This window comes from Spermophilus citellus (genome assembly GCF_964194105.1).
Source record: "Spermophilus citellus genome assembly, chromosome: 12".
NCBI classification, from domain to species: Eukaryota; Metazoa; Chordata; class Mammalia; order Rodentia; family Sciuridae; genus Spermophilus; species Spermophilus citellus.
In genome coordinates this window covers 117161735-117187724 of record NC_138198.1, presented here as the reverse complement: position 1 = coordinate 117187724, position 25990 = coordinate 117161735, and the positions used below count along the sequence as shown (strand labels likewise).

General features: G+C 31.5%; 1 protein-coding gene across 7 annotated transcripts in view; it reads right to left on the bottom strand.

Moving 5' to 3' along the window:
• Positions 1-25990, bottom strand: part of RELCH (RAB11 binding and LisH domain, coiled-coil and HEAT repeat containing) — a 112943-nt gene that overhangs the window by 52222 nt on the left and 34731 nt on the right. For 4 of the 7 annotated variants that reach the window (XM_081263662.1, XM_081263663.1, XM_081263661.1 and 1 more), the window contains exons 3-12: positions 21257-21328; positions 21090-21145; positions 20873-20986; positions 16473-16676; positions 16285-16376; positions 15357-15650; positions 12795-12870; positions 10895-10990; positions 10722-10745; positions 2456-2568 (exon numbers count right to left, since the gene is read on the bottom strand). In XM_081263662.1, coding sequence (XP_081119788.1) covers positions 2456-2568; positions 10722-10745; positions 10895-10990; positions 12795-12870; positions 15357-15650; positions 16285-16376; positions 16473-16676; positions 20873-20986; positions 21090-21145; positions 21257-21328 — 1141 coding nt within the window. The remainder of the gene's footprint in view (positions 1-2455; positions 2569-10721; positions 10746-10894; positions 10991-12794; positions 12871-15356; positions 15651-16284; positions 16377-16472; positions 16677-20872; positions 20987-21089; positions 21146-21256; positions 21329-25990) is intronic. The other 3 variants (XM_081263665.1, XM_081263664.1, XM_081263666.1) reach the window with 2 other exon arrangements.

Here is a 25990-nt window from a genome sequence, read left to right as displayed (position 1 = left end):
TGGTTAAGTTTGTGAAAATGTCATTATAAGGGAAAATTTTAAATGGCTGTACAGAAGTTTATGAAGGAAAATTTAAGCTTTATGCATGCATTTTTATAAACTTCTATCGGATGAAGCAGTAGTTCATGTCAACATGCTTTCAAGGCTATTAATCTATTGATATAATATAACTCATGCCTTGTAAAGGCAGTTTTTCAAAACATTTTACAGAAAAATAAGGCATAATATCTTGGGAACATATACATTACATTTTGTCCATCATCATGAATAAACAGCAAGTGTTAAAGAATTCCTGGAAATTACTAAAACCATGGACATTTGGGCAAACAATTCTTCAACCCTTCAAGTGGCCAGTGGATACAGCGGTATACCAATAATTTGAAATTTATGATTTACAACACGGATTCAATTTTCAGTAATGTCCAATCTATTAATTTGTCTTCAATATAAATTTGAAAATATTGTATATTTTTTCTCCTTGTTATCTTCTCTTATTCTTTAAACAGTCTTTTCCATCTAAGTTTACATTTCTTTTTGTTCCCGTCTCCTGTTTTATAACAACCATGAGCTCTTGCCTCTAGAGTTTTAGGATTCCAAATAATGTTTCTTTTTTGTAATCAATTTTCAGGAAATGCTTTTAATCTGAATTTTTAGAAGAATTGCTATTTTCATTATATAGAACTTTATAGGGCTCATGTCAATTCTGTTTACTAGTCTTCAAAAGAAATTGATCCAGCTCCAGTTTATTTTGAAAGGGAGGGAGAGAGTATGACTAACAGCTTTACTACCAAGATAGCTCAGGTACATGAAACAAGATAATTTAATTTGGTTCTGCAGAATCTAGGTTTGCTTTTCTCTTTTCTCAATATCTGTATTTCTTGACAAGGATGGGAATTTATATTGTAAAAGATGAGACAATCTGGAGCTTTTATTCAACCAAATATAATGTATGAATAATTAACACCTGCTGTGTACTTCTAGGGCAACTTCTGGTCTTTACCTGGCTTTTAGGGTTTTGCAAAAGACCATATATTCCAGGATGAAAGGCACCCTCTGTCCATTTCCTTATATTTCATGTTTATTGGAAATATTCATCTGATTAGATACAGAGGTCTGGGCAATAAAGGAAGGTAGAAGTAACAGGCTGCCTTACATAAAAGAACAAATGACTGAGGCCCTTCTACCTTTCACTCAAATAAAAAATACTTTCATCAAAATAAAAACTAAGGATCTTAGATTGGTCTCCTTAATCCAGCCTCACTCAGTGACACTAGAGTAACAGAAAAATTTCTCAGATCCTTTAAATGGTTGTCTGTTAAACTTTTTTCTCACAAATGCTTAGTATTTATATCTTAGTTTTTAAAAATACATTTTCACGTCTTCCTAGCAAATTCCAAATTGGAAACAAAATAAAGAAATGTCAACCTTAAACCCAAAACAAAAGAAAACAAAAGCAAACCTTGCTTTCCGTTGAGAGCATTTCCTTATCATAAGAAGTAGCTTAGAATCTATAAAGGTTTTATTGCTTGCTTTTATAGGTCTTAGTACTCATTAAAAACAGTGCCAAGAACATATGTAGGCAGATAAAGTCAGGCTTCTTTGAAAATCTCTTTCCTGGAGGAAGGTTAGTTTTCTATCTGTGGAATATTACAATGCCTGAGAGATCATTTGGTATGTCCAATTTTATGCTATGTCACCTAACTATGGCTTGTTGCATTTGGAAGGGAAAAAAGAACAGTAGTTTTCTGGGCAATATGCAACTTATCTATACCACTTGTAAGGCCCCTATTAAGACCCTAATGCCTGTTTGCTCCCTTTTCCTTATACTGAGGGTTTAGAGAATAATCTAATCACTAACTACTAGGAAACTCTACTAGAAAACAGCAAAGTGTTTTAGTAGAAGACAGAATTTTCAGATAAAAAAAATAAATATCCTGCAGTGTTCAAGGGAAAATATTTATATTTTTAAAATAAACATTTATATTTTTAAAATAAAATTTCACTAAAATTTAGGACAATTTCAATGTGAATTAGTCCTCAAAAATACAAGATAATTTAGATAATATCCATCAGAACCTGTACCTGTCTAGTGACTTTTAGAAACTTTAACTTTAAAAAGTTATTTTTGCTTTAGGTTTTATTTATTATATGTAGGATAAATTTCTCAGAGAATTCTGCATTATCTTTTTGTTTGTTGTCATAAATTCCAGATTTCCTTAAAAAAGAAAATGGGAAGGGAAGGTAACTTGATATTGGACATTATGCTTTGAAATGCATTTTTTAGAATTTGAAACTATCAATGAGTGATACCAGGATAGTGAAAGCTCCAATGCCACTAGAACAGATAGAGGGAAGGAAAAAAGGCATTTAGATTAAAATGCCCATCTTGTCGACAAATTAGAAAAGTGAATAGATCAATACTGTATTTATTTCCCAAAGAAGTAGTCACACCCACCTTTGCTCATCATCTGGTCTCTTGATCAAATTGAAAAGTATGTGGAGAAGCTGATCTCTCTCTTTAGGCTCAGGATGCAGACATGCTGTACACAATATGAGGGGGATCAACTCCTGAAGAAATATGAAGGTGGAAAATTTCAAAATGAAAATACACTGCAAAATGTTCTTAAAGGATGTTTAAACATCAACATAAAAAAGAGTAAATTTTAATTTTCTAAGTTTGATAATTTGAAACACTGAAAACATTAAAACATACTTATGCTGGTTTTGGAAAGCATAAATAATAATGTAATAAAGTTACATAAGAGTCAACTAACCTTGTTATTTTATCCAGTAATTCCCAAGGTTCCACTAGTTCTTTACACTAAATAACTTTCCATCATTTGACAAGCAGATATAGTAATTTTAATTGTGAAACTGTTTTTAAGTGAAACTTGCAGAAATTCACTATATTTCAAAACTTAAAAAGATAACAGAAAATAAAAACAACCCTCCCTGCATCCACAAATATAATGTATCTTCCTTAGGATTAAACAGAATCTAACAATTTTAAACCCTTCACATCTAATCCAATGGCATCTAATCCAATGGCTAATTATAAACATAATTTCTGAGTTGGAGGGGTAGCTGGCTCAGGGGCAGAGTGCTTGCCTAGCATGCTAGAGGCTCTGGTTCCATACCTAGCACAGGAAAAAACAAAAATCAAAACAAAACACCGCCACAGGTTGTTAAATCTTCTCAGCATTTAATAGCACAGAATATCAGTAGAAATAAGTTAAACTATAAATTTTTAAACATATTTTGTACATTGTACCATATGTTCAACGTGCAGAGGTAAATTCAACATTTTGTAAGAATGTAATAGCCAAAAGTTTACTTCTCTCTTTCACACAAATATTTGAAACTAAGGTTATTTTACGTTTTAATCAAATTAAGATAAAATTCTGAACACTGAATACATTAAAGTGTATTAATACTTTTAATTTTGGAGTGGATTTTCAAATCTAATGGGAATAAAAGTCCAAAAGTGATAAAATATTTTTGGAAACAAATACTCTAAAAATAATACTTTGAAGCTATTTTAAAGTAAACACTATAATGTACTAAGGAGAGAATGATATAAACCCAAGAAAAATATGATAAAAGTTTATACTTTAAGAAGTATTTCCTCATTTTGAAGATGCTTGCTTAGATAGATGATATAATTTTTCAAGTTGATTATTAATCCTAAAGGCATGACTACAAGGCCCTTTCCATTGTTTCTGAAGCCTTTATATATTATGTTATAACTATATGGTTTAAATCTTAAATTTATGGTACAAAAGAGGAGATACACGAGTAGTAGAAGAAATTGAAAACTATTGTTTTGTCATTTTCAATCTTCCTATTTGTAAGCCTTTGTAGGTTCCTGATTACAAAGTAACTGAAAAAGGAAAAAAAAATAGGGAAAATAATTTTGGACTGAAATGAGGAAGAGTATATGGATATGTTAAAACTAATATTTTTGCTGGGTGTGGAGGTGCACACCTGCAATCCCAGTGGCTTGGAGGCTAAGGCAGGAAGATCACAAGTCCAAAGCCAGCCTCACCAACTAGTAAGGCCCTAAGCAACTCACCAAGACCCTGTCTGTAAATAAAATATAAAAAGGGCTAGGATGTGGCTCAGTGGTTAAATGCTCCCTGGGTTCAACTCCCAATACCTACCTACCAACCAACCAACCAACCAACACCCCACAAACAACCACCACCACCACTTAATATTTTCACTAGACACTTCATGTGATGCTTGCTGGATTAGTCCTGATATTGTAGGGTAAAATAAAACTTTTATAACATATTAAATATTTTGTCTGATTTGTAAGTTTAACAATATTAGGGTTAAGACCATTAATACCAAGGACTATTCTTAGTTGATTCCATTTAGGCTGCTGAGACCCAATGTCACTAATGAGAACTAACACAAAGTATTAAAAGGGTGTGGTTAGAGTATTAACCTTAAGGATGAAAGGGAGTTATTCTGGAAGCACCAACTAAAGGAGAAATTATTCTGATGCCTGAAAATCAAAAGGGATGTAAAAGTTTTACTTATATTTACTCTTTATGTCAGATCTTTCTCTCCTGATAATTTTCTTGTTTCCTCCTAATCTCTCTACTTTCTTATTATCCCTACATGTATACTTAAAATATTTTTTCATTCTCCCCTAGTTCATTATTCTTTAAAGGTAAAATTATAAATAAAAGATATTTACTATAATTGCACATACACAGTTCAAAACATGTAGTAGTAGTGTTTTAGCTTTATCTAAAAAATAAGCATAACAAAATAATTTTATTGTTGTTTATTCTGTACGTCTTACATTTTATTTTATCATGAGGCTCAGTAATCCTTACTCAAAAGGAAGGTTTAGTGTCCTGTGTTAATACCGACAATCTTGTAACTGGAATATGGCTACACATGTGCAAAATTGAGATCACTGGCCCAGGAACTAGAAGAGCTTCTGTCTTGGTACACTACTTAGAATCTGAGAATGTAAGGAAATGCAAAAACTTCTTAGTTTCCTCATGCGAAACATGTAGGAATTAAGATTAGTGTAGAAATGAAAAATATTTCAAACACATGCAGCAATTTTCTTAATCTACTGCTGTTAATTTTTCCTTATGAAATTAAAGTTGGCCTCAAAAAGCCTCCTCAACATAGCACTTACCAAAGCCTTTCTCAACAATCCATTTTTATCATTTTCACTCTATTTATAAATTTATGGATTTGAATCAATCCGTTTCCTTTGGTTTCGTCTCTCCATTAGAAACAATCTATCATCTTTTAAAAAATTTTTTTTAATATTTATTTTTTTAGTTGTAGTTGGACACAATATTTTTATTTTATTTGTATGTGGTGCTGAGGATTGAACCCAGGACCTCACATGTGCTAGCCAAGCAATCTACTGCTGAGCCACGATATTTATTTATTTATTTATTTATTTATATGTGGTGCTGAGGATCGAACCCAGTGCCTCACACATGTAAGGCAAGTGCTCTACCACTGAGCTATGGCCCCAGCTCCATCATCTTTTAAAAACTTTTCTTACAATTCTGATGCAACAATTAAAAAATGGTCCCTGAATTTTCTTCAAGACAACTGATAAGTGTTTTAAAAATGCCTCTGTGACATTAAATATAAAAGAAACATATTGAAACTAGAGCAATGTAAGATATATCTGATCCTTTTTAATATCTATTTAAGATATATCTAAATCCTTTTTAATGACAAAAATCCTTAAGCTTATTAGATTTAATGCCCCATGTAATATTAAACAATAACAATAATACTCTAATGGTAACATTAGATCCAAAGGTAATTTTTTCTCTCACATATGAAAAGTCGTATGTCCACATTTAGAGGTAATAAGAATCTTAAATATTTTAAAATGAGTTTTTCCCATCTGGATAGTAATCAATAGTGTGTACAGAAGTGAAATACAAAACTGACTGCCCTCTGATAATTACAGAAGAAATCAGTGTGATAATCCTATTATATGTTTTCTAAGACTTTTAGAATTAATTAATGGGATTATTAGGATTTTGCACTTTATTTAAGTAAATAACATTAGTTGTAATTCATTTGGGTTTTGCAATTTTAATAACAAATCTATTTTTCTCTACTTGAAGGATCTCCTGCCTCTCAAGTCCCAAGTTACCCACTGAATTTTACAGTCAGTAGGAAAGCCCTCTAGCATATTAATATTAATCTTATGAGTGAAACAATTTCTAATGAAATGTCTTTAGATATAGCAAATCTCTTTAGAAATATTTACATGATTGTATAACTATTTTTATTTAACTTCCTTACTCTCGTAACAAACTTCCAAAATATTTCCTATGTACAGTCTATTTTCCCAAGATATTATTATTTGAGGGTTTTAAAGTTAGGAAAAAAAGTCACCTAAGAATATAAGATTGGTGTGTGTTTCTAACACAAAAGCAGGAGGAAAAAAGCATGTAAAACAAAACGAATGATTAAATATTAAGGGGCAGGGGAGAAATGAAGTAAATAGATCAAATCAATGATCAGCTTTCCCAACAAAGTCAGTCTGATCAGATGGCTTCAGTGGTGACTTTCAAAAAACATTCCAAGAAGTAGTAACACCAATTCTACTCAAACTGATAAAACTGGAAGAGGACAGAACAATTCCTCCACATCCTATGAAGATAATCTGAACCTTATAACAAAGCTAGACAAAAATCCAACAAGTAAACTATAAATCAGTATCTCTTACATATACATAACTCTTACATATAATCAAAATGGATCAACAAAATACTAACATCAAATCCAAAAGCATATAAAAAAATTTATAAATCTTGACTACATGGATGGATATCCCAACAATGCAAAGGTGGCTCAACATAATAAGATTTAATCAAAATATTATTAACTTCTCAACAGATCCTGAAAAAGCATGTGGCAAAATTCAATGCCTTTTCCATGACAAAAACAATCAATAAACCAGGAAAAGAAGGGAACTTCCTTAGTTCCATAAAGGCATTTATAAAAATTCTAGAATTAACATCATACTGAATGGTTAAAAAAAAAAAAAACCCACACACACACAAAAAGTATTCCTCCCCTCAGATCAGAAATAGAAAAGGATATCTGCTTTCCGAAATCAAGGCTATTCAACAATGTACTGGTACAATAAAAAGCAAGGGGGGAAAAAAAGCTATTCAAATTGAAAAAGAAACAAGTAAAAGGATCTGTTTGTAGACACCATAATTCTACATATAGAAAACACCACAAAATCCTTTTGAAACAAACCACTATAAAAACCTCTAGAGTAGATAAAAAATTCAGCAAATCTTCAAAGTGTGTGAATCTTATAATACACAAATATCTACTATATTTCTTATACACCAGCAATGAATAACCTGAAAAGGAGATTATGAAACCAACGTCATATACAGTATCACCCAAAAGAATAAATAACCAGGAATAAATTTAATCAAGTGAAAAATTTGCACTCCCCCCCCCCCCCTTTGCTTTGGAAATGTCCAATGATCCATTTTGCAAAAATGCAAAGTTGAGCTTTAAATTTATACAGAACTGAAGAATCCTCACACAAACAATATTGAAAGAAAGAAAAAATTGGAGAAATTCATACTTCCTAATTTTAAAACTAACTAACAACTACAGCAATCAAGAAAGTATAGGAGTAGCACAAGGATAGATATACAGACCAATGGAACAAACTGAAAGTCCAGAAATAAACAATATATAGCAAACTGATTTTTGAAAAAAGTGGCAAGAACTCAACAGGGAAAAATTTATTTCTGTTGAATACAGAAACAACAACTGGATAGCTAATATTAAAAAAGAATAAACCTGTATCCTTACTCTCTATATAAAAATTAACACAAAGTGGACAAATGATCTAAAACTAAAACTATATAATTATTAGAAGAAAGCACAGAAGTATGTATTCTTGGCCCTAGATTTTGCAGTGAATTCTTAGATTTGACACCAAGAGAAAAAACAATAGAAGAGAACATATATAAATCAGACTTCATAAAAATAAACATTTGCCCATCAAAGAATATTATCAAGAATGTAAAAATAGGAGAAAATATTTGCAAATATTTGCAAATCATATATGTAATAAGGGTTTCATATCCAGAAAAAAGAATTTTTATAACTCAAAAATAAGACAAAAGCCCAGCATGATATGCATGCCTGTAATCCCAGCATCTTGGGAGGATGAGGTAGGAGGATTGCAAGTTCAAAGCCAGCCTGAAAAACTTATCTAGACATGTCTCAAAATAAAAAATAAAAAGGGCTGAGGTTGTGGCTCACTGGTTAGTGTCCCTGGATTCAATCCCCAGTAACCTCCACCCCTTGAACAAAGAATCCAATTAATAAAATTATCAAAGGACTTGAAAAAATACACCTTCTAGAAGTCAGTAATATTTTGTTTGGAACAGTTGTGAAAGGACAGGGGAAACAGAAAAGCTTTCATTGAGTTACATGAAGTGAATATATTACTTAATCAAAACCATATACACTGTTTCTAATGCTTTATGTAATCAGCTAGGATACTATTATGCTCTTTAGTTTGCTGATAAACCTTAAAAACAACAACAAAAAACAGGAAACATTTTAACCATACTAACATATCAATAAAAAGGCTTATGCTGACAGGGGGTATATGAAACGTAATAAGAAAAAATCTAAAATATTAATCCTTCAACACAAGACGAGCTTTTTTTTTTTTGAGAGAGAGAGAGAATTTTGTTAATATTTATTTTTTAGTTTTCGGCGGACACAACATCTTTGTTTGTATGTGGTGCTGAGGATCGAACCTGGGCCGCACGCTTGCCAGGCGAGCATCCTACCGCTTGAGCCACATCCCCAGCCCCAAGACGAGCTTTTTAAAAAATGTAGATTTAAGAAGTTGGGGTCGAATATTAAAAAGTAATTCAAGGAATGTAATGAAACAAAACTTCCACTCTTTTTTTTTTTTTGTAGTGCTGGGAACTGAACCCCCCAGGGCTTTGTATGTGCTAAACACATAAGGTCTCTCTTTTTTTTTTTTTAACTTTTTTCTTTTCTTCTTCTTCTTTTTTTAGTTGTAGTTGGACACAATATACCTTTATTTTATTTATTTTTATGTGGTGCTGAGGATCGAACTCAGTGCCTCACGCATGCTAGGCAAGTGCTCTACTGCTGAGCCACAACCCCAGCTCCTGGTTTTGTCTTTTTATGCCCAGGGACAGGTTTTAAACCAGACCAAGATAAATTTCCTTGTTTAGCAATTTAATTTTGAGAGAAGATAACTTTGTTTTATTACAAATGGCTAATTTTAAGATAAACAGGACAAGAAACAAATAACTATATAAATAAAAATTATCAGTCCTTCATGAAATTATAATTATGTATTTTTTAAACATTAAAAATTTAACAATCAGCCAGAAAAGTAAACATATCTCAAAGTAGATATATGTATGTGTATGTGAGTATATATCCATCTATATATATATATTATATAAATTATAATGTGTCTGATTACCAATGATGCAAATTTATAAATATTTCATGCAGTTCAATCAGAATTTAGTGCTAGTCTTTTATGATAATATGGAAAACTAAAATAAAAAAGCTAAAACTTCATCTCATAATTAGGTTTCTGTGACATTTAAAGATATATTAAGAAAATATAGTAAAAGGGATGCAAATATTAATGCATGGTTATGTTACAAGCTGAAAAAGAAAAAGAAGCTCAAACATCATTCTGCCAGGCAGAACTGCAAAACAATCTGAAATTGGACACTGATCCTTCAAGACATAGAAAACATCCGTAATTCTTATTCTTACTGCTTTTAAATGATTAGATAAAAATAAAATGACCAGCACAAATAGTTTTTTAACCTCTTGGAATTAAAAAATAACTATAAGAATAAAAGCTTTTAATACTCTACATTTAAATTTTCTTAAGGATCAGTACAAATTTCTTCTGCTAAATGGATAACTAAGGATGAGCTTTAAATGGGTTTTGCCAATGCATCATGTACCTATCATACTGTAGGTCCCATGAATTATAAGTAAAATTAGAGGTAAATATTAAGAAACTTATATTCTAAAATAGTCAATCCATTTATAATAAAAAATTTGTGAACTGGAAATTTATCTCTTAAACTGAATAATTTCAAGACACAATTTATTAGCAAATAAATAATCTACTGTCATTTAAATAAGATTACAGATAATTCTCATTAATCTTTTATTGGCTAAATATGATTTATAAATGTAACTATGAAAATAACTTCCTAGAAAGTTTTTTGACTATATGGAATAAAATATATACCTGTAATTGTACCTTATTTATTTAAGGAATCTATCAACAAGTTATCCACAAGGTAAAATCTAAAGGTATTTAAGTTATTACAGTCAGTATCTATTCTATCTATCCTATCACTATCATTATTCTATCACTATCATGTGTTACTGGCAAAAACACATAATAAAACTAACATTTATAATAAGTAACTACAAGTACATCTGAGGAAAGAATTACATAATTATTAGCCCCTGTTAATTTTCAATACTTAACAAGTACATTATAATAGCAGAAACAAATTAGTCAACTGGTAATATATATATAAAAAGTGTTCATGACACATAAATGGACCTACAGTAATAGTTAGTGTTGCAGAAGCTAATAATGCGTTAAGCAAAATTGGAAAAACACGAATACCATGCAGTTTTACTGAACTCACCTGACAGAGGTGTAAAACCATTCTCTAGGAGCAGAGATGCATGCACAAAAGTAAGAATATGATTGCAAGTAACAGACTTTAACAAAATAAAAATATAACACTAAACTTCAAAAATGACAAAAAATGGACAACATGATGGCATTATTAAGGTGAAAATACTTGATGTGTTTTACCTCTCTCTTTGCCAACAGTACATTAGGAACAATGTGTGGCAGGCAGCGTCCCAGCATTAACATAACACTTTTTTCACTGTCTGCAATCCGAGACACCTACAAAACCAAATAATTAAAAAATGTTGACAGTGGAAGAATTCTGTGCAAAGGGCTGCGGTTGTGGTTCAGTGGTAAAACGCTTGCCTCACATGTATGAGGCACTGGGTTCAATCCTCACCACTACATAAAAATAAATAAATGAACTAAAGTTATGGTGTCCATCTACAACTAAAAGTAATATTAATAAAAAAAGAGTAGGTTAAAAATGATTTGGATCCTGCCACCTCTGTTCTGAACACACATTCCAATATTATAACTTATGGTAATAAAGACCACAACAACATTGACCCCAAATGGCATTAACGTTTTTTGGGCCAGAGATGAATTAAAGGGGGGCACATTGGATAGAAGGAATAACTTTATTTATTTTACAGTGCTAGAAGGAAGAGTTTTTTTTCTTCTTTTTGTTCGTGTTGCTGGGGATTGAACCTAGGGCCTTGTGCATGTAAGGCAAGCACTCTATCAACTGAGCTCTATCCCTAGCCCAAGGAAGAACTTTTAATGTTCTATAGCACGATAGGATCAGTATGGTGGACAACGATTAACTGAATATTTCAAATAGCTATGATTTTGCATGTTCTAATACAAATAAATATAAATGTCTGAAGTGAGAGACATATCAACTACACTAATCTTATCATTACCCGGTATTAATGTACTGAAATGTCACAACATACTCCATAAATATGTGTAATTACTATGTGCCAATTAAAAATAAAAATGTTTAAAAGATAAAATAAAATAGTAGTAAAAAAATTAGGGTGAAGCCACGGAGGCCCATCAGGCTTTAATTCTGGGAACATGTAGGGATTGCATAGGTTTGGGGTTGTTTATGTTTTTATCCCTGAAATATACGACTGCAATCACTATCCAGGAAGTTTGTACAATAAAGCTGCATATAAAAGGTGGTCCAAGGAAGCTGATATAATCTTTTTTAAAAAATACTATTTTTTAGTTGTATTTGGACAATACCTGTATTTTATTTATTTATTTTTATGTGGTGCTGAGGATCGAACCCATCGTCTCCCACATGTTAGATAAGCATTCTACCACTAAGCCACAAACCCAGCCCAAGGAAGCAGACATAATCTTATAATGAAGATTTCCAGAGTGCAACCAAACCATCCTCTAGCTGTTTGATATTCCCAGAGATAATCTAAGATACAGCCCATGAAAGGACAAGTGGAATCAACTAAAAAACAGCTAGAAAAGAAGTGAATACAAAGATGGGGAATAGGGGGGAAAGCTCTCAAAATGAGTCCACAACAATTATAAGAGAAAAACAGTTATGATAGTTAACAAACTCAGCTATCAAAAACAATCACCTTGAATGAAAATAATCACTATCTAAAAATGCCTGAAACATAAAACAGTATACACCTAAGTTAGTTTTCGAATTGTGCCCAAAAGATGCTATCATTAGAATACCATTTTAAAAACAGAGACAAGAGATTACTTTAATATTAATAAACATAATCATCTGGGCTGGGGCTGGGGATTAGCAGTAGCGCGCTTCGCTAGCACGTGCAAGGCTCTGGGTTTGATCCTCAGCACCACATAAAAATAAATAAATAAAATAAAGATATTGTGTCAACTACTACTAAAAATACTTAAAAAACATCATTCAAAAGCAGAAATAATCAACTAATTTCCTTATAAGTTTAAAATTTAAGGTACTATTTCTTAATAACAGACTTTCATTTGAACTACAATGTTATCATATATGCTTTTATATGAGACATGAAGAAGAAAATAGTAGAATACTTTAAGGAAGTTAATAAGAACATCTGGTGTCAATTACCTCTGATCCTAAACGACTATCGGCTGACATTCGACAAAAAGAAAGTAGTGCTTGGTGGAAAGCAGGAGACAATTTCCTAGAAGAAAACAATGGATGAAAAGGAGACAATACAAAAGAATTATCACTGACATTTAAGGCAAAAGTAGTGCATATTACTATTTCTGCATTATTTCTAACTTATAAACGTTAACCAAATTTCTCAACCATCAGTTACTTAGAGAACACTTTACTGAAGAAAAATACAGGGGAGAAAACACAAACCAATGATCCTGAAGTAGCTTGATGTTATGTGAATGAACAAATGGCCCTTAAGTTATTGGATCAAATCTGAAATAGTATAGTGGCAATGACTATAGAAAATATTTGCAAATTCTAAAATGAGGACTTTTCTCACCTCCAATTCTCCATGGTTCCAAAAAGATTAATGAAGGTAAAGTAGATACAAAGGTTGACATAGTATATTGCTAAGAGCAACTGAAGTTGTGCTAATATGTATCACAATAACAAACTTTCATGTTAGAGACCCACATGTGGTGTTGTGGGATTGAACAAAGTGGCAAAATTTAAAGATAAACCAATGTTTATAATACATTTTAGAGGAAAAAGTCTTTTAGTAATAGAAAATATTAACCTATTTATATTTAATACAGAAGGTTAGACCCATTTACAGTTCTAACACAACACTGATCTCTATTATAGTGCATTCAAAAATTATGATTAAGTTATACATTCTGTGCTCAACTTATAAAGAAAAGGCTAACACCAAAACTTATATAATAATGCTTATTTAATATATGCCACAAAGTGGTACCCAGTAATCTCTATGATTGCAGAGTTCAAGTGGTGTGCCAATATTTGAGTCTTTTGTTCTTTTATGTTCCTCCTATATTTTATCAAAGAAAGGGGCCATAATCTACCCACTTGCTTAAGCCAGAAAACACATATCAGCTTTGATTCTTTCTTTTAACCCCAAATCCAATCAATCATTTAACTTTCAATTATCTTGCAAATCTACCAAAAATCTCTCAATCCTCATTCTCAAAGCTCTAACAGGTCTTACTCATTTCTTATTTGGATTCTTCCAATATATACATCTTATATTAGTCTCCTCTCTTTCAGCCTTGCTACCTTCTAATTATCTTTACCCTGCAGGATGCTTTCAATTATTCCTTTAATTTATATTTATTGACCAAATCTTACTAAATCCTATTTTTCAAAAAGCACACTGCTTTCTTTGTACAAAGTAATCTTTCTTAATGGAACACTCATCTCTTTTCCTGTAACTTAAGTCTTTCAGTCCCAGGTTAGATGACACTTTGATGATACATGAAATCTTTCCTGCTTAGATAACAAGGTTAGGGGACTTAATTGTGTGTTTCCAAAGCAACAATTATACTACCACTTTTGATACTTTAATGTAATTGCTTGATTGTCTCTCTCATACTATAAATTTGTAACTGAAGGAATTCCTATATGTCTTGCTTACTACTGCAATCCTTGTAACACTGAGGGGAACACAGTAAAAACTAAAAGAAATTTAGTTGAACGAATTTAATATATCTCCTTTGGATTGTTTTAGAATAAAAAAATAAATAAATACAGTAGTTCTTCTAAAAACTAAAGAACTTATAATGCTGTTACAATTGAGTATTACAATAGATTTTTAAAATATCTTTTCCATATTGGAACTTTGAAAAAATACATTTTGAGGACTGTACAACATCTATTTCATCTCATTAACCCCCATAATTACCTAAAGAAAAAAAAATTTAATAGGTATAAAAAAAATCCAATACTTCCCACTAATAAAAAGGACTTTTGAACCTAAAGCAAATTTAGTAATGCTTTGCTATTGCATCCTAGTAGTAGGTACAATATTTCTCTATTTAATAGAAGAAAAAGGTTTGTGGATAAAAGTACACCACATTATATTTATAAGGATTAAAAGAGTCAGTATACATAAAGCACTATGAACTAAATTATATGCCCAAAACATATAAATACAGCCTAGTGAATATTCCTATCTTAAAATATTTTTTCAAATTATATCCTAAAAGATTTCAAAATTATATTTTGCCTTCTCAAGTAGATCATGAAGGACAGGGACCATGTTTTTTTCATTTCTTTGAGTTCAAGCACTGTAACCCCCCAAAATTAAATAAAGAGATTAAGAGAATATTTATAATACAATATCAGCAATAGAAGTAGGTATAGGAAAAATGACTGGGAGCAAAGATTATTCCCTTTTTAGTACATGAGCAACTGTGCAGCACTAAAACCTTCAGAATTTGATACTGACTGAACAAAGAAAAGGTAAAACACACTGGCTAAGTCTATACAGCATAGTAACATACATATTATTTATGCACTTCAAAACCTAGCCCCTTTATTATTTATTTCTCCTTGGTGTCATAAACTTTGCTATATGCCATGTTCCTGTAAAATGTAAAGAAATTCACACATTTGATCTGCAAATAAGAAAAATGAGTACAAATAATAACTGAAGTTCTACCAGTTCAATAAAATAAAAGGTACATTTTAAAATATAGGATGCATACTAACCTGTTGGGTTTATCAAAATGAACTGTGGTTTTACTTGCTGGAGAAGAAGATGGCATTCCTTCCCTTTCTATCCTGGGGAAAGAATCTGAAGAATTCTCTTTAAGAATAATGGAATCAGTTTTATCTGTTATTGAAGGATGGATATCCTTATTTTTTCCCTTCTCTAAATTATTTACAACTTGACTTTGTCCACTGTCTTCAGAGTCTTTGTGGGGAGATGGATCTAAGGAAGGTTGAATAGATTCAAAAACTGCTGGGATAGCAAAGTGTTCATTTTTGAGGCAGTCCATTTCACTGCAGAACAAGAGAGAAATTACCATAGAACAACTTGAAAACTTTGTTAATAGCATAAACCCCATAATGGGTTCAATGTTTTAAAAAATGTAACATTAATAGCAAATGGTTTGGCAAATAATAATCTTTTGCTCTACAATATTCACAAATGTTTCATATACATAAAGGCACAGCTATAAACTCTTGAACAATGAGTCATAAAAATGGCCTTATACACTTAGTTTTTGATTGGCACTTACTTTTCCTTTCTTCATGCGCAAAGTGGGAGACATCAGATTATTATAAGATTATTATGGTATATTATAAGAACAAAATAAAATAATGGGAAAAATGTACAACACCAATGTGGAAGAGTTGTCTTATCAATACTGACACAACACGGGAGATCAAAATACCTTATTTCTTAGTTTAAAGACGTAAGCAATTATAATACCACCACAGTGATTTAAGAACTTTTTTGGGGGAATAAAGGATTTTTAATTTTACATACATAAATCCATTATAATTCTTTCAGAATTACTAAAACATGAAAAAGTATGCTTTACAATTGAAAAGTTGTTTCATATATGTATATAATCTACCACTGTCTTTACAAAGTTCAGAGAATTTTCACAAATAATGACTAAGTACTAACCTTTCAAGTCTTCTGATTTGTTCCATCAATGACCATTTCTCACTATTTAATAAACTAATTTTATCTTCTAATTTTTGTATTAGCAAAGAGTTCTAAAATCAAAAAAGGAGAAAAAGTAATTCAATATCTCATCATATGTTTTTACACAGTTTAAGTATTTTTTATGAACTTGAGTTTGTATTTCTTACCTCTACAGGTTGAGGCATTTCAAGGGATGGAGGAAGACTGCCCAAAACTGGTGTAAGAGCCTCTAATTCATCTTCTTCTACTCCACTGGCAACATCCACAAGATCTTTACCAGTCACTTGATGATTTCCAAAATCTCGGTAAAGCTGTAGTAAGTCTGGAGGTTTTGGAATATTTAATCCTACATCATCCCATAATTCAAAATCCTAAAAAGTAATAACAAAAAAATCGTAGAGACAATTTTTATCTGGCATTTTATTATTGTTATTATTTTAGTTGTAGGTGGACACAATACCTTTATTTTATTTTTATGTGGTGCTGAGGATTGAATCCAGTGCCCCACAAATGCCAAGGGAGCGCTCTATCTCTGAGCCACAACCTCAGGTCCTTATCTGGCATTTTTTAAAAATATATTTTTAGTTGCAGATGGACACAATATCTTTATTTGTTTTTATGTAGTGCTGAGCATTGAACCCAGTGCCTCAGATATGTAAGGCAAGAGCGCTCTACCACTGAGCAACAACCCCAGCCCTATCTTGCATTTTTAAAATTACTGTTGATAACATCTGAAAAATAAAATATAACCATAAGTTTGCTGTAATGTCAAAATATGTTCCAAGTGATAAGAATTATCATATTATTCGTAAGTTTTCTGACATTCTAGGTAAGTAGGTTTAATTGTCTTAAATGTAAACTCTAACAGCTTCAAAAACGTGCTGAAATAACAGCATGAAGTCATTCAACATTTTTAGATTAAGAAAGTCATAGTTCATAAATTGTACTTAATGTTGCACATTACAAGTAAACTCAATGATAGCACTGTTTTCTTCTTTCATTATCCAATCTATATATGATTAGTATAAACTCAAGTGGATAAATAGCTAATTTAATTTGCTTGTCTTTTTGCTGTAGCTCTTTGAATCTAACGTACGTTATCAAAAAAAAAATGCTTCTGGCAATTTTCAAAATCCAAATATCTGCTTTTTGATTTGTTGCATTTTGAAACATTCTTTTATTCAATCTAACATAACTTTATTAAAACTAAAAAAGGCATAGCATTTCAACTTCTATGGGCAAATATTTTTAGAAGAGCTTTAGAAGTTCTTGAGTAATCAACATTCAATATACTTTCTTATAAACCCATCTCTCCCTAATACATTAGAAAAGGCTTATTTGAATAATTAGACTGCTATTATTAAGGATTAATTTGACATGAATATGCATAGTCAGAGTGGGAGCTTTGGAGAAAACCAAACCCACATATGAAATTTCTGTTAGTTACCACTCATTGTTGTTATAAATTAATTCGAGGCTTAAATGAGTCATCTGTAAAATGGATATATTACTTATTAGCTCTTAGGATAAATGCAATAATTTTAAAAGACTTACTATAGTGCTTGGCCCACAACAAGAATTAAACAAATTTGAACTTGTAAAAAATATTAAATGATTATTACATGTATTATTCAAATGTCCTTTTATCTATTATTAACCCAAAACTTATTATATTTCTAAATTGTGCTTAGAACCAGCAACCGTAAGACTTTCTACATCTTTGTCAAGACTTGTACAATCTTAGTCTAAGAAATGTGTTGTGGTATCTCAATGTAATTTAATTTGCATATCTCTAATGAATAAAGGGGTTGAGTATCTTTTTTTATGCACTTATTTGCCATGACAATATCTTCTTATATCTTCTTTGGTGAAGTACCTGCATAAATCTCTTTTAAAAATTGGGTTAACTTCTTATTATTGAGGTTAGAGCACTCTAACAAATTCGTTTGAAATATACTACTTATAAATATTGTTACACTAAAAATACTTTTACAGGGGATGGGGTTGTGGCTCAGTGGTAGAGTACTCGCCTAACATGCATAAGGCACTAGGTTCAAACGATCCTCAGCATCACATAAAAATAAAATAAAGATAACTGTGTCCACCTAAAGCTAAAAAATGAATATAAACAGATTTTTTTTTTACATACACTGACTTGTCTTTTTGTTTACTTGTCAATGATTTCCAAAGAGCAAAAGCTATTAATTTGTATAACAGCATATCTGATGGAGAACAAACATGTAGTCAGATCTAAGGAATGTTAGCCTACCTTTCAAAATAGCAATGATTTTCTCCCTGTTTTCCTCTAGAAGCCTCACAGCTTTTCAGGATCTACACTAAAGTCTATGATTCATTTTGAGCTGATTTTTTGTATATGTTATGGAATATGGTTTGGTTTTCATTTTGGAGAACATATGGATATCAAATTGTTTTAGGATCATTTGAAAATGCTATTCTTTTTTGAATTTATTTCATTTTTTTATCTTTATTTCATTTTTTTTTTTTTTAATGTGGTGCTGAGGATCGAATCTAGTGCCTCACATGTACTAGGCGAGCACTCTACCACTGAGCCACAACCCCAAGGCCAAAATGCTGTTCTTTATGTATGGAATTTACTTTGCATTTGTGGGGGATCAAAGAACCTTCCATATGTGAGTCTATCTCTGGACTCCAATCTGTTTCATTTATTAACTTGTCTGTTTAAAAATGATACTGTCTTGTTTTGTAAAATTTTTTAAGACTTGACATCAGGTAGCTTTAGTTTAAGTGCTCTGTTCTTTATTAAAGTTGTTTTGGCTATACTAGTTCCTTACCTTTTCCATAGGAATAAAAAATGCGAGGGACATACAGATTAGAATTGCATTAAAAATACAAATCAAAATTAACAGACAACATTGAGCACAATGTTAACTATCAAAGAGAACAATATATTTCTTCATTTAAGTATTCTTTAATTTCTCTCAACAAATTTGTTTATAGTGTCTGGGCCTTCATCAGAAGTTTAAACCTATAATCTTGCTATTTATTATATGTGTCCTAAATATTCTTTGTTTTTCTTTTCCCCTTTCTGCATTTGTTTTAGCCTCTTAGTCTTTCCCACAGTCAAAATTTTTCTTGTTCTTTGGTTAGTCATCATTTATAAACACAATTCACTTAAGCTATAATCATAGTAAAGTAAGCATTTATGTTAGCAAAATACCAGTTCAATGTCTTCTACTTAGTATATGTTCAGTAAAGCCACTATTTAAAAAGTAACTAGATATTTACAGCTTTCATGTAAGATGGTGGTCCCATAAGGTTATATCACTTAACAATGTTATAACCATTTTAGTTTGTTTAAGTTTATTCTATAACGTCTGTACAATGATGAAATTGCCTAATGATGTGGTTCTCAGAAAATATCTATTCTCTTAAGCAATGCATTACTGTAGTATATTTAAGTCTAGCCCTTTGCAATAACTAAGAGGCTATTGAAATGCTATCTCCCTTAAAGAGATGCAAAAAGATCCATGTAAGATTTTATGAACCAATGAAATAAATGTAATTTAAAATGATGATCTCCTGGGGATGAAAGTATTGCTTAGAGGTATGGTCTTTGCCCAGCATGTACAGGTCCGGGGTTCAATCTCCATGCACAACCAAAAACATAAATAAAATATCATAAAAAAAAAACCAAGAAATGATGGGCTCCTTATTTCCACCTAATGAACTCTCTGGAATTCAGCTTTTTAAGGTATATAATTCAAACAGATCCATTAATACTAAGTAGCCAAGATTTCCAGAGCTAAAAGATAACACTAAATTTAGCCATCATTTCTTTACTTAGAAGATTTTATCAGGAAAATAAGAATGAACATCTAAAATTGGTCCCTATTCAGAAGTACAGCTACTATTTTCACTTTCATTTGAAACACCATCTTAATTATTGTGTTACCTAACATTTAATTGTCATAACGCTACTGAAATTTTTACAGTTAAACTGAATTTCTTTTTTATTACTTTTTAGTCTAATTTGTTATCTATGATGAATTTATTTTCAATAAAAATATTTTTAGTTGTAGATGAACAGGAAACCTTTAATTAATTAATTAATTAATTAATTTTTATCTGGTACTAAGGCTTGAACTCAGTGACTCACACATGCTAGGCAGGCGCTCTACCAGTGAGCTATAATTCCAACCCTAAACTGAATTTCTAAGTGTAAATTAATCTATATTACTGAGTAAACATTTTAAATTAAAAACAAACAGCACACTTTATGAATACAGGCAACTATGGATGGATTATAAATTACTGGGAAGTTATAAAAAGCTATCTGGAAAGAACAAAAAGTCTTTATGTAGAAGCCACAGGAAAACAAAATACTCTGTAAACCAATGGAATACAAAACTGAGAAGGTTAGGGATTGTGGTTTTTGCTAACCAGTAGAATGGTACTAAAATTTACTACAGGTATAGTAACTTAAAACAAACAAACAACAACAACAACAACAAAAAAAAACAGATAAAAGATAAAGTAAACTAAGTCAAAAAAGGAAACAAATTACTTTAAAATAAAGTGACTTTACCTGATCATCATTTTCATCTGAAAAAGTTATTGATGTAAGCTTATAGTTATTCTTCAATAAAAATTCATTGACTAAGAAGTTTAGAGCTCTCTTTTCAAGAGGTTTGATTGGCTCCTGGAAACAAAATAAAAGACAGATGTAAACTGCAAGTTTAGCTCCTCAATACTTGTACTACCATTTTATGTGGAAGATACATTTAGATCTGTCATTCACCCACCTGAATTTCAGGACTTGATTTGTAATTTTTTCGTTCCTGTAAAGGAACTTCATGTTCTGGTGGAAAAAAATATAAATAATGTTTTACTATTTTATATTTTAAAATATCCCAGCTACTTCTACATTGTCAAAGTAGAAAAAGTCTCAAAAAAGTTTTATGTACACCACCTGCAGCCTTTGTCAGGTTGGCTCGGAGGGCCTGAATGGTCTCCTTGGCTTTCCGTAGTTCAAACTCCAGGACTGGACAGGGATTTGGAATAAACACACACAGGCATCCAACCAAGAAAAGGGAAACAAAAATAAAAAAATAAAAAGCAAAGATGGGTATGAAAAAAAATACAATTTGTATTGAAAACAGAAAGCATGCAATCTTTATGAAACTTGTGAACGCATGCAGCAGAGTTGATTTGCAAGCAAACTGGTGAATGTTTTCCATAGTTTTTGTAGAATTCAGGGGGCTATTATCAAATCAAATGTTCTAGCTGTCTGACAAGGAATAGCTCTATTTAAAAATAAAAATCTACGGCATACTTTCATTTAGTTAAATAAAAATATCAGCAATCTGGGTACTTCTGTTTCACTCAGTCTAGGAGAGAAAATGTAATGACATGTTTTTTGGGTGATGCAATTTTAGGAGAAAAGGTAAAAAATAGATTAGTTCAAGCAAATATCCAAGGTAAAAAATAGATAAATTCAAGCAAATATCCATTTAAAAAATTTTTAAAAGTTATTTTTAAACACATTGTCTAGAACAATGCTATAAATCAATATATAGAAACATTACTGAATAGAGATCCCTTTATTAAGATGTTGAAAGACTATAGCTTAAATATTTAACAAACGTTGGAATGCCTGTGAATTTTTCTACAAACAAGCATGTTTTCTAAAAACAAGCATAGATATGTTAAGCACATATCCTTAAAAAAAGTTCTAAAGGTTTTATTTTAGTTTTCATTTAAAGCCAAAAAATAAATGGTTTTTCTTTTAATATCTATCGAAAATAATTCTAAAACAAATGACTATGTACACTTCAATCATTTTTAAAATGATTGTATATACTATTACTTAGTATCAAGTAAACAGAATCTTTGAAATTTAATAGTAAACAAATCTGTTCATGTTATGAAAGATTAATGAAACTCAAAGATTTCTCCTACAATAAATATGAATACTAGGGAAGCTTTTTAATAAACTCTTTAAAATGCTTCATCATAAAATTAAATTGTCTTAAATGAAAAATTTTCTTAAAATTGATGAATACTGTGTTGAAAAAGCAAACTTAGACTTGAAAAAAGGACATTTCTGTTAAGTAAAGCTCTGAGAAATTTAATCGATCTTTGATACAAATGCATGTTAAAACCATAGTGGTTAATAGCCCTGCATATAAATTAGGAAATTTAAGGTTCTATCTTAAAGATGCATTTTTTTCTGATTGACCATAGAAAAAAGATGTCACATCAGAAAATATCAGAGAAAATAAAGGTATAAAAATATATGGAAAAATTAGGATTCACTCAGTTTGCATATGTTCAATAAAAACTTAAAATGTTGTTCAATCACATCTAGTACATAATGGCCAATTATTTTGATGCACAGAATTTAACTGCAGCAACATGGAAGCAAAACTAAAAATCAGATGACACTGTATGTTACTATATGTTTTCCGGTAGTCAGCAATGCTGATCTGCAAAGATTTCTGTGCAACAAAGTGAAAACATTTTCTCTAAATCAAATTTTGCAAACTCTAAGCACATGTGTTACAGTGAGACTATACACATTACAGAATGGGTTTATGTAGAATATTGGTTTACCTTTTTTTAATTTGAAAATTCTAAGTAATCGATTTTGATTTAAAAATATCTAGCTTGTACCTTAAAAGTATATACATTATGCTTTCAATATCACTTAAAATTTACTAAGACATAATACAGAACAATTGCAGATCAGAAATGCCCTACACCACAATGATAGAAATGTGGGGGAAAAAAAGGGGAAGGGAGGGTGGCTGGTTAAAACACAAACTACAAAAACTCAAAATTGCATTGGTGAAAGTTTAGGTGACCAAGAGCAAAACACTGAATGATAAAGGCACAGAAAGCCAGAAAAACCCATGTCAGACGGCAAGAATTTATATTTTTAGCACCTCTTGATATATATATATATATATCATATATGATTGCAAATGTCATCAGAAATTACCAATACTTTGAAAAGACAGTGACTATCAATATGAATTCACTCTGCTGCATGTTTCTTAGTATACAATATTGATTTTAAAACACAAATACATATCTTTGAGGCTATAGCACATCTATATAAGGGATATAATCAGGAAATTGCAGTTATATGAGAATTTCTCAAGAAAGGCTCTTTATGGCAATGTTATATGAGTATATCTCTTCTTTATTAAATCATTGGATTTCAGCTCAAAATAACTGCAAATATTCAGGTATATCAATAATTCATACTATAATTTGTCAAAATAATTAATGATTAAGTCTGGAAAGCAACTCTAAGTTATAGTTGAAATATTTCTCAGCCTGTGCTGGATATTACAAGGATATTAGAGGTACTTGAGTACTTAAAGGTCGCTCTTTCATGACTTAGGAGATATACAACTATGTGAAAACATCAAAGGTGAAGTGCTAGAGATCAAAACAGAAATAATAATCCTTTGTGGCCCCAATCAATTTATCACTAATATTATCTTGAAATACTCACTAAACTTAATACTTTTTGGCATGAAACTCAAAATATTATCTTGGAAGACCTTTTCTGTAACACTGGTCTAAGTATTTTTTCATTCTCATTCCAGCTCACCACTGAAGAACAGTTCAAATTAATATATTAGCATCAGGACTTTGCCATCTCATAGTAAATGTACAATTGTTTTCTTCTAAGTTGGATTATCTGGATTTCTTTTTCTTAATATAAGGTGATTGAAAATAATACTTCTGAATCTTTAACACTTATTTAAGTATACTAACAATAGTCCCATGAAAAGAAAAATTCTCTCCAATTTTCTTAATATGCTAGAATAAAAATCCATTTCTTTTTTTTTTTTTTTTTTGGCGGTGGGGAATAGGTCCTGGGGTTAAATCCAGAAAAACTTAACCACTGAGCTACATCTCCAGCCCTTTTTCATATTTTATTTAGAGAGAGGGTCTCGATGAGTTGCTTAGGCCTTGCTAACTTGCTGAGGCTGGCTTTGAACTCACGATCCTCCTGCCTCAGCTTCCTGAGCCACTGGGATCACAGGCGTGTGCAAATGTGTGCAGCCTCTATTTTTAAAATAATACAAAAATATTAACACAGTACAATCTCTACCCTCTACTGAGTTTAGAAAATTCTCATGCCCACTGTGGATTTAAGAAACATACCATTAGATATGACTTAGAGAATGATAAGTAAATGAATTAAAGCATGGTGTAATCTCCATAATTTGTAAACATCCCCTTTTCTATAGGTATCTTAGTAGGCAAAAGGCATCCTTTATCCTGTAACCTTTAAAGAAAAAACAGCTTCCTGTTGTTGTTCTTCCTGTTTACATTTCTGTTCCTCTGTCACTCATTTCAAATGTTTCTCAGTGTGTTTCTCAGTGTGTCATCCTTAGCCCCTTTCTCTTCATATTCTACCTAGTCACTGAGATGATACTGTGGTTTTAACTATCAAATTCCTTTGATGACTCAGAAATCCTTAAATTCTCTTCCTACGATATAATCTTACCTACTTATCTTCTGGACATGGCCGCCTGAGAGTCTTCTAAGTTTTGTATTTGATCCTAATTAAATGAATTTCATTATCTTCTTTTCAAATCTGATTTTCTTCCCGCTGTCTGACTCCCTTAATGGCACCACTATCTACCCAGTTGGCCAAACGGGAAGCCTAGAGGTTACTTATATTTATCCCTCACTCTTACTCTTATCCTATAAATTAAATGTCCATACCATATTGATTTTTTTTTATTGGTTGTTCACAACATTACAAAGCTCTTGACATATCATATTTCATACATTAGATTGAAGTGGGTTATGAACCCCCAATTTTACCCCAAATGCAGATTGCAGAATCACGTCGGTTACACATCCACAATTTTACATAATGCCCTATTAGTAATTGTTGTATTCTGCTACCTTTCCTATCCCCTACTATCCCCCCTCCCCTCCCCTCCCAACTTCTCTCTCTACCCCATCTACTGTAATTCATTTCTCTCCTTGCTTATTTTCCCATTCCCCTCACAACCTCTTATATGTAATTTTGTATAGCAATGAGGGTCTCCCTTCATTTGATGCAATTTCCCTTTTCTCTCCCTTTCCCTCCCATCTCATGTCTCTGTTTAATGTTAATCTTTTCTTCCTACTCTTCCTCCCTGCTCTGTTCATAGTTGCTCTCATTATATCAAAGAAGACATTTGGTATTTGTTTTTTAGGGATTGGCTAGCTTCACTAAGCATAATCTGCTCTAGTGCCATCCATTTCCCTGCAAATTCTATGATTTTGTCATTTTTTATTGCTGCATAGTACTCCATTGTGTATAGATGCCACATTTTTTTTATCCATTCATCTATTGAAGGGCATCTGGGTTGGTTCCACAGTCTAGTTATTGTGAATTGTGCTGCTATGAACATCGATGTGGCAGTATCCCTGTAGCATGCTCTTTTAAGGTCTTCAGGGAATAGTCCGAGAAGGGCAATAGCAGGGTCAAATGGTGGTTCCATTCCCAGCTTTCTCAGGAATCTCCAAACTGCTTTCCAAATTGGCCGCACCAATTTGCAGTCCCACCAGCAATGTACAAGTGTACCCTTTTCTCCACATCCTCGCCAGCACTTGTTGTTGTTTGACTTCATAGTGGCTGCCAATCTTACTGGAGTGAGATGGTATCTTAGGGTGGTTTTGATTTGCA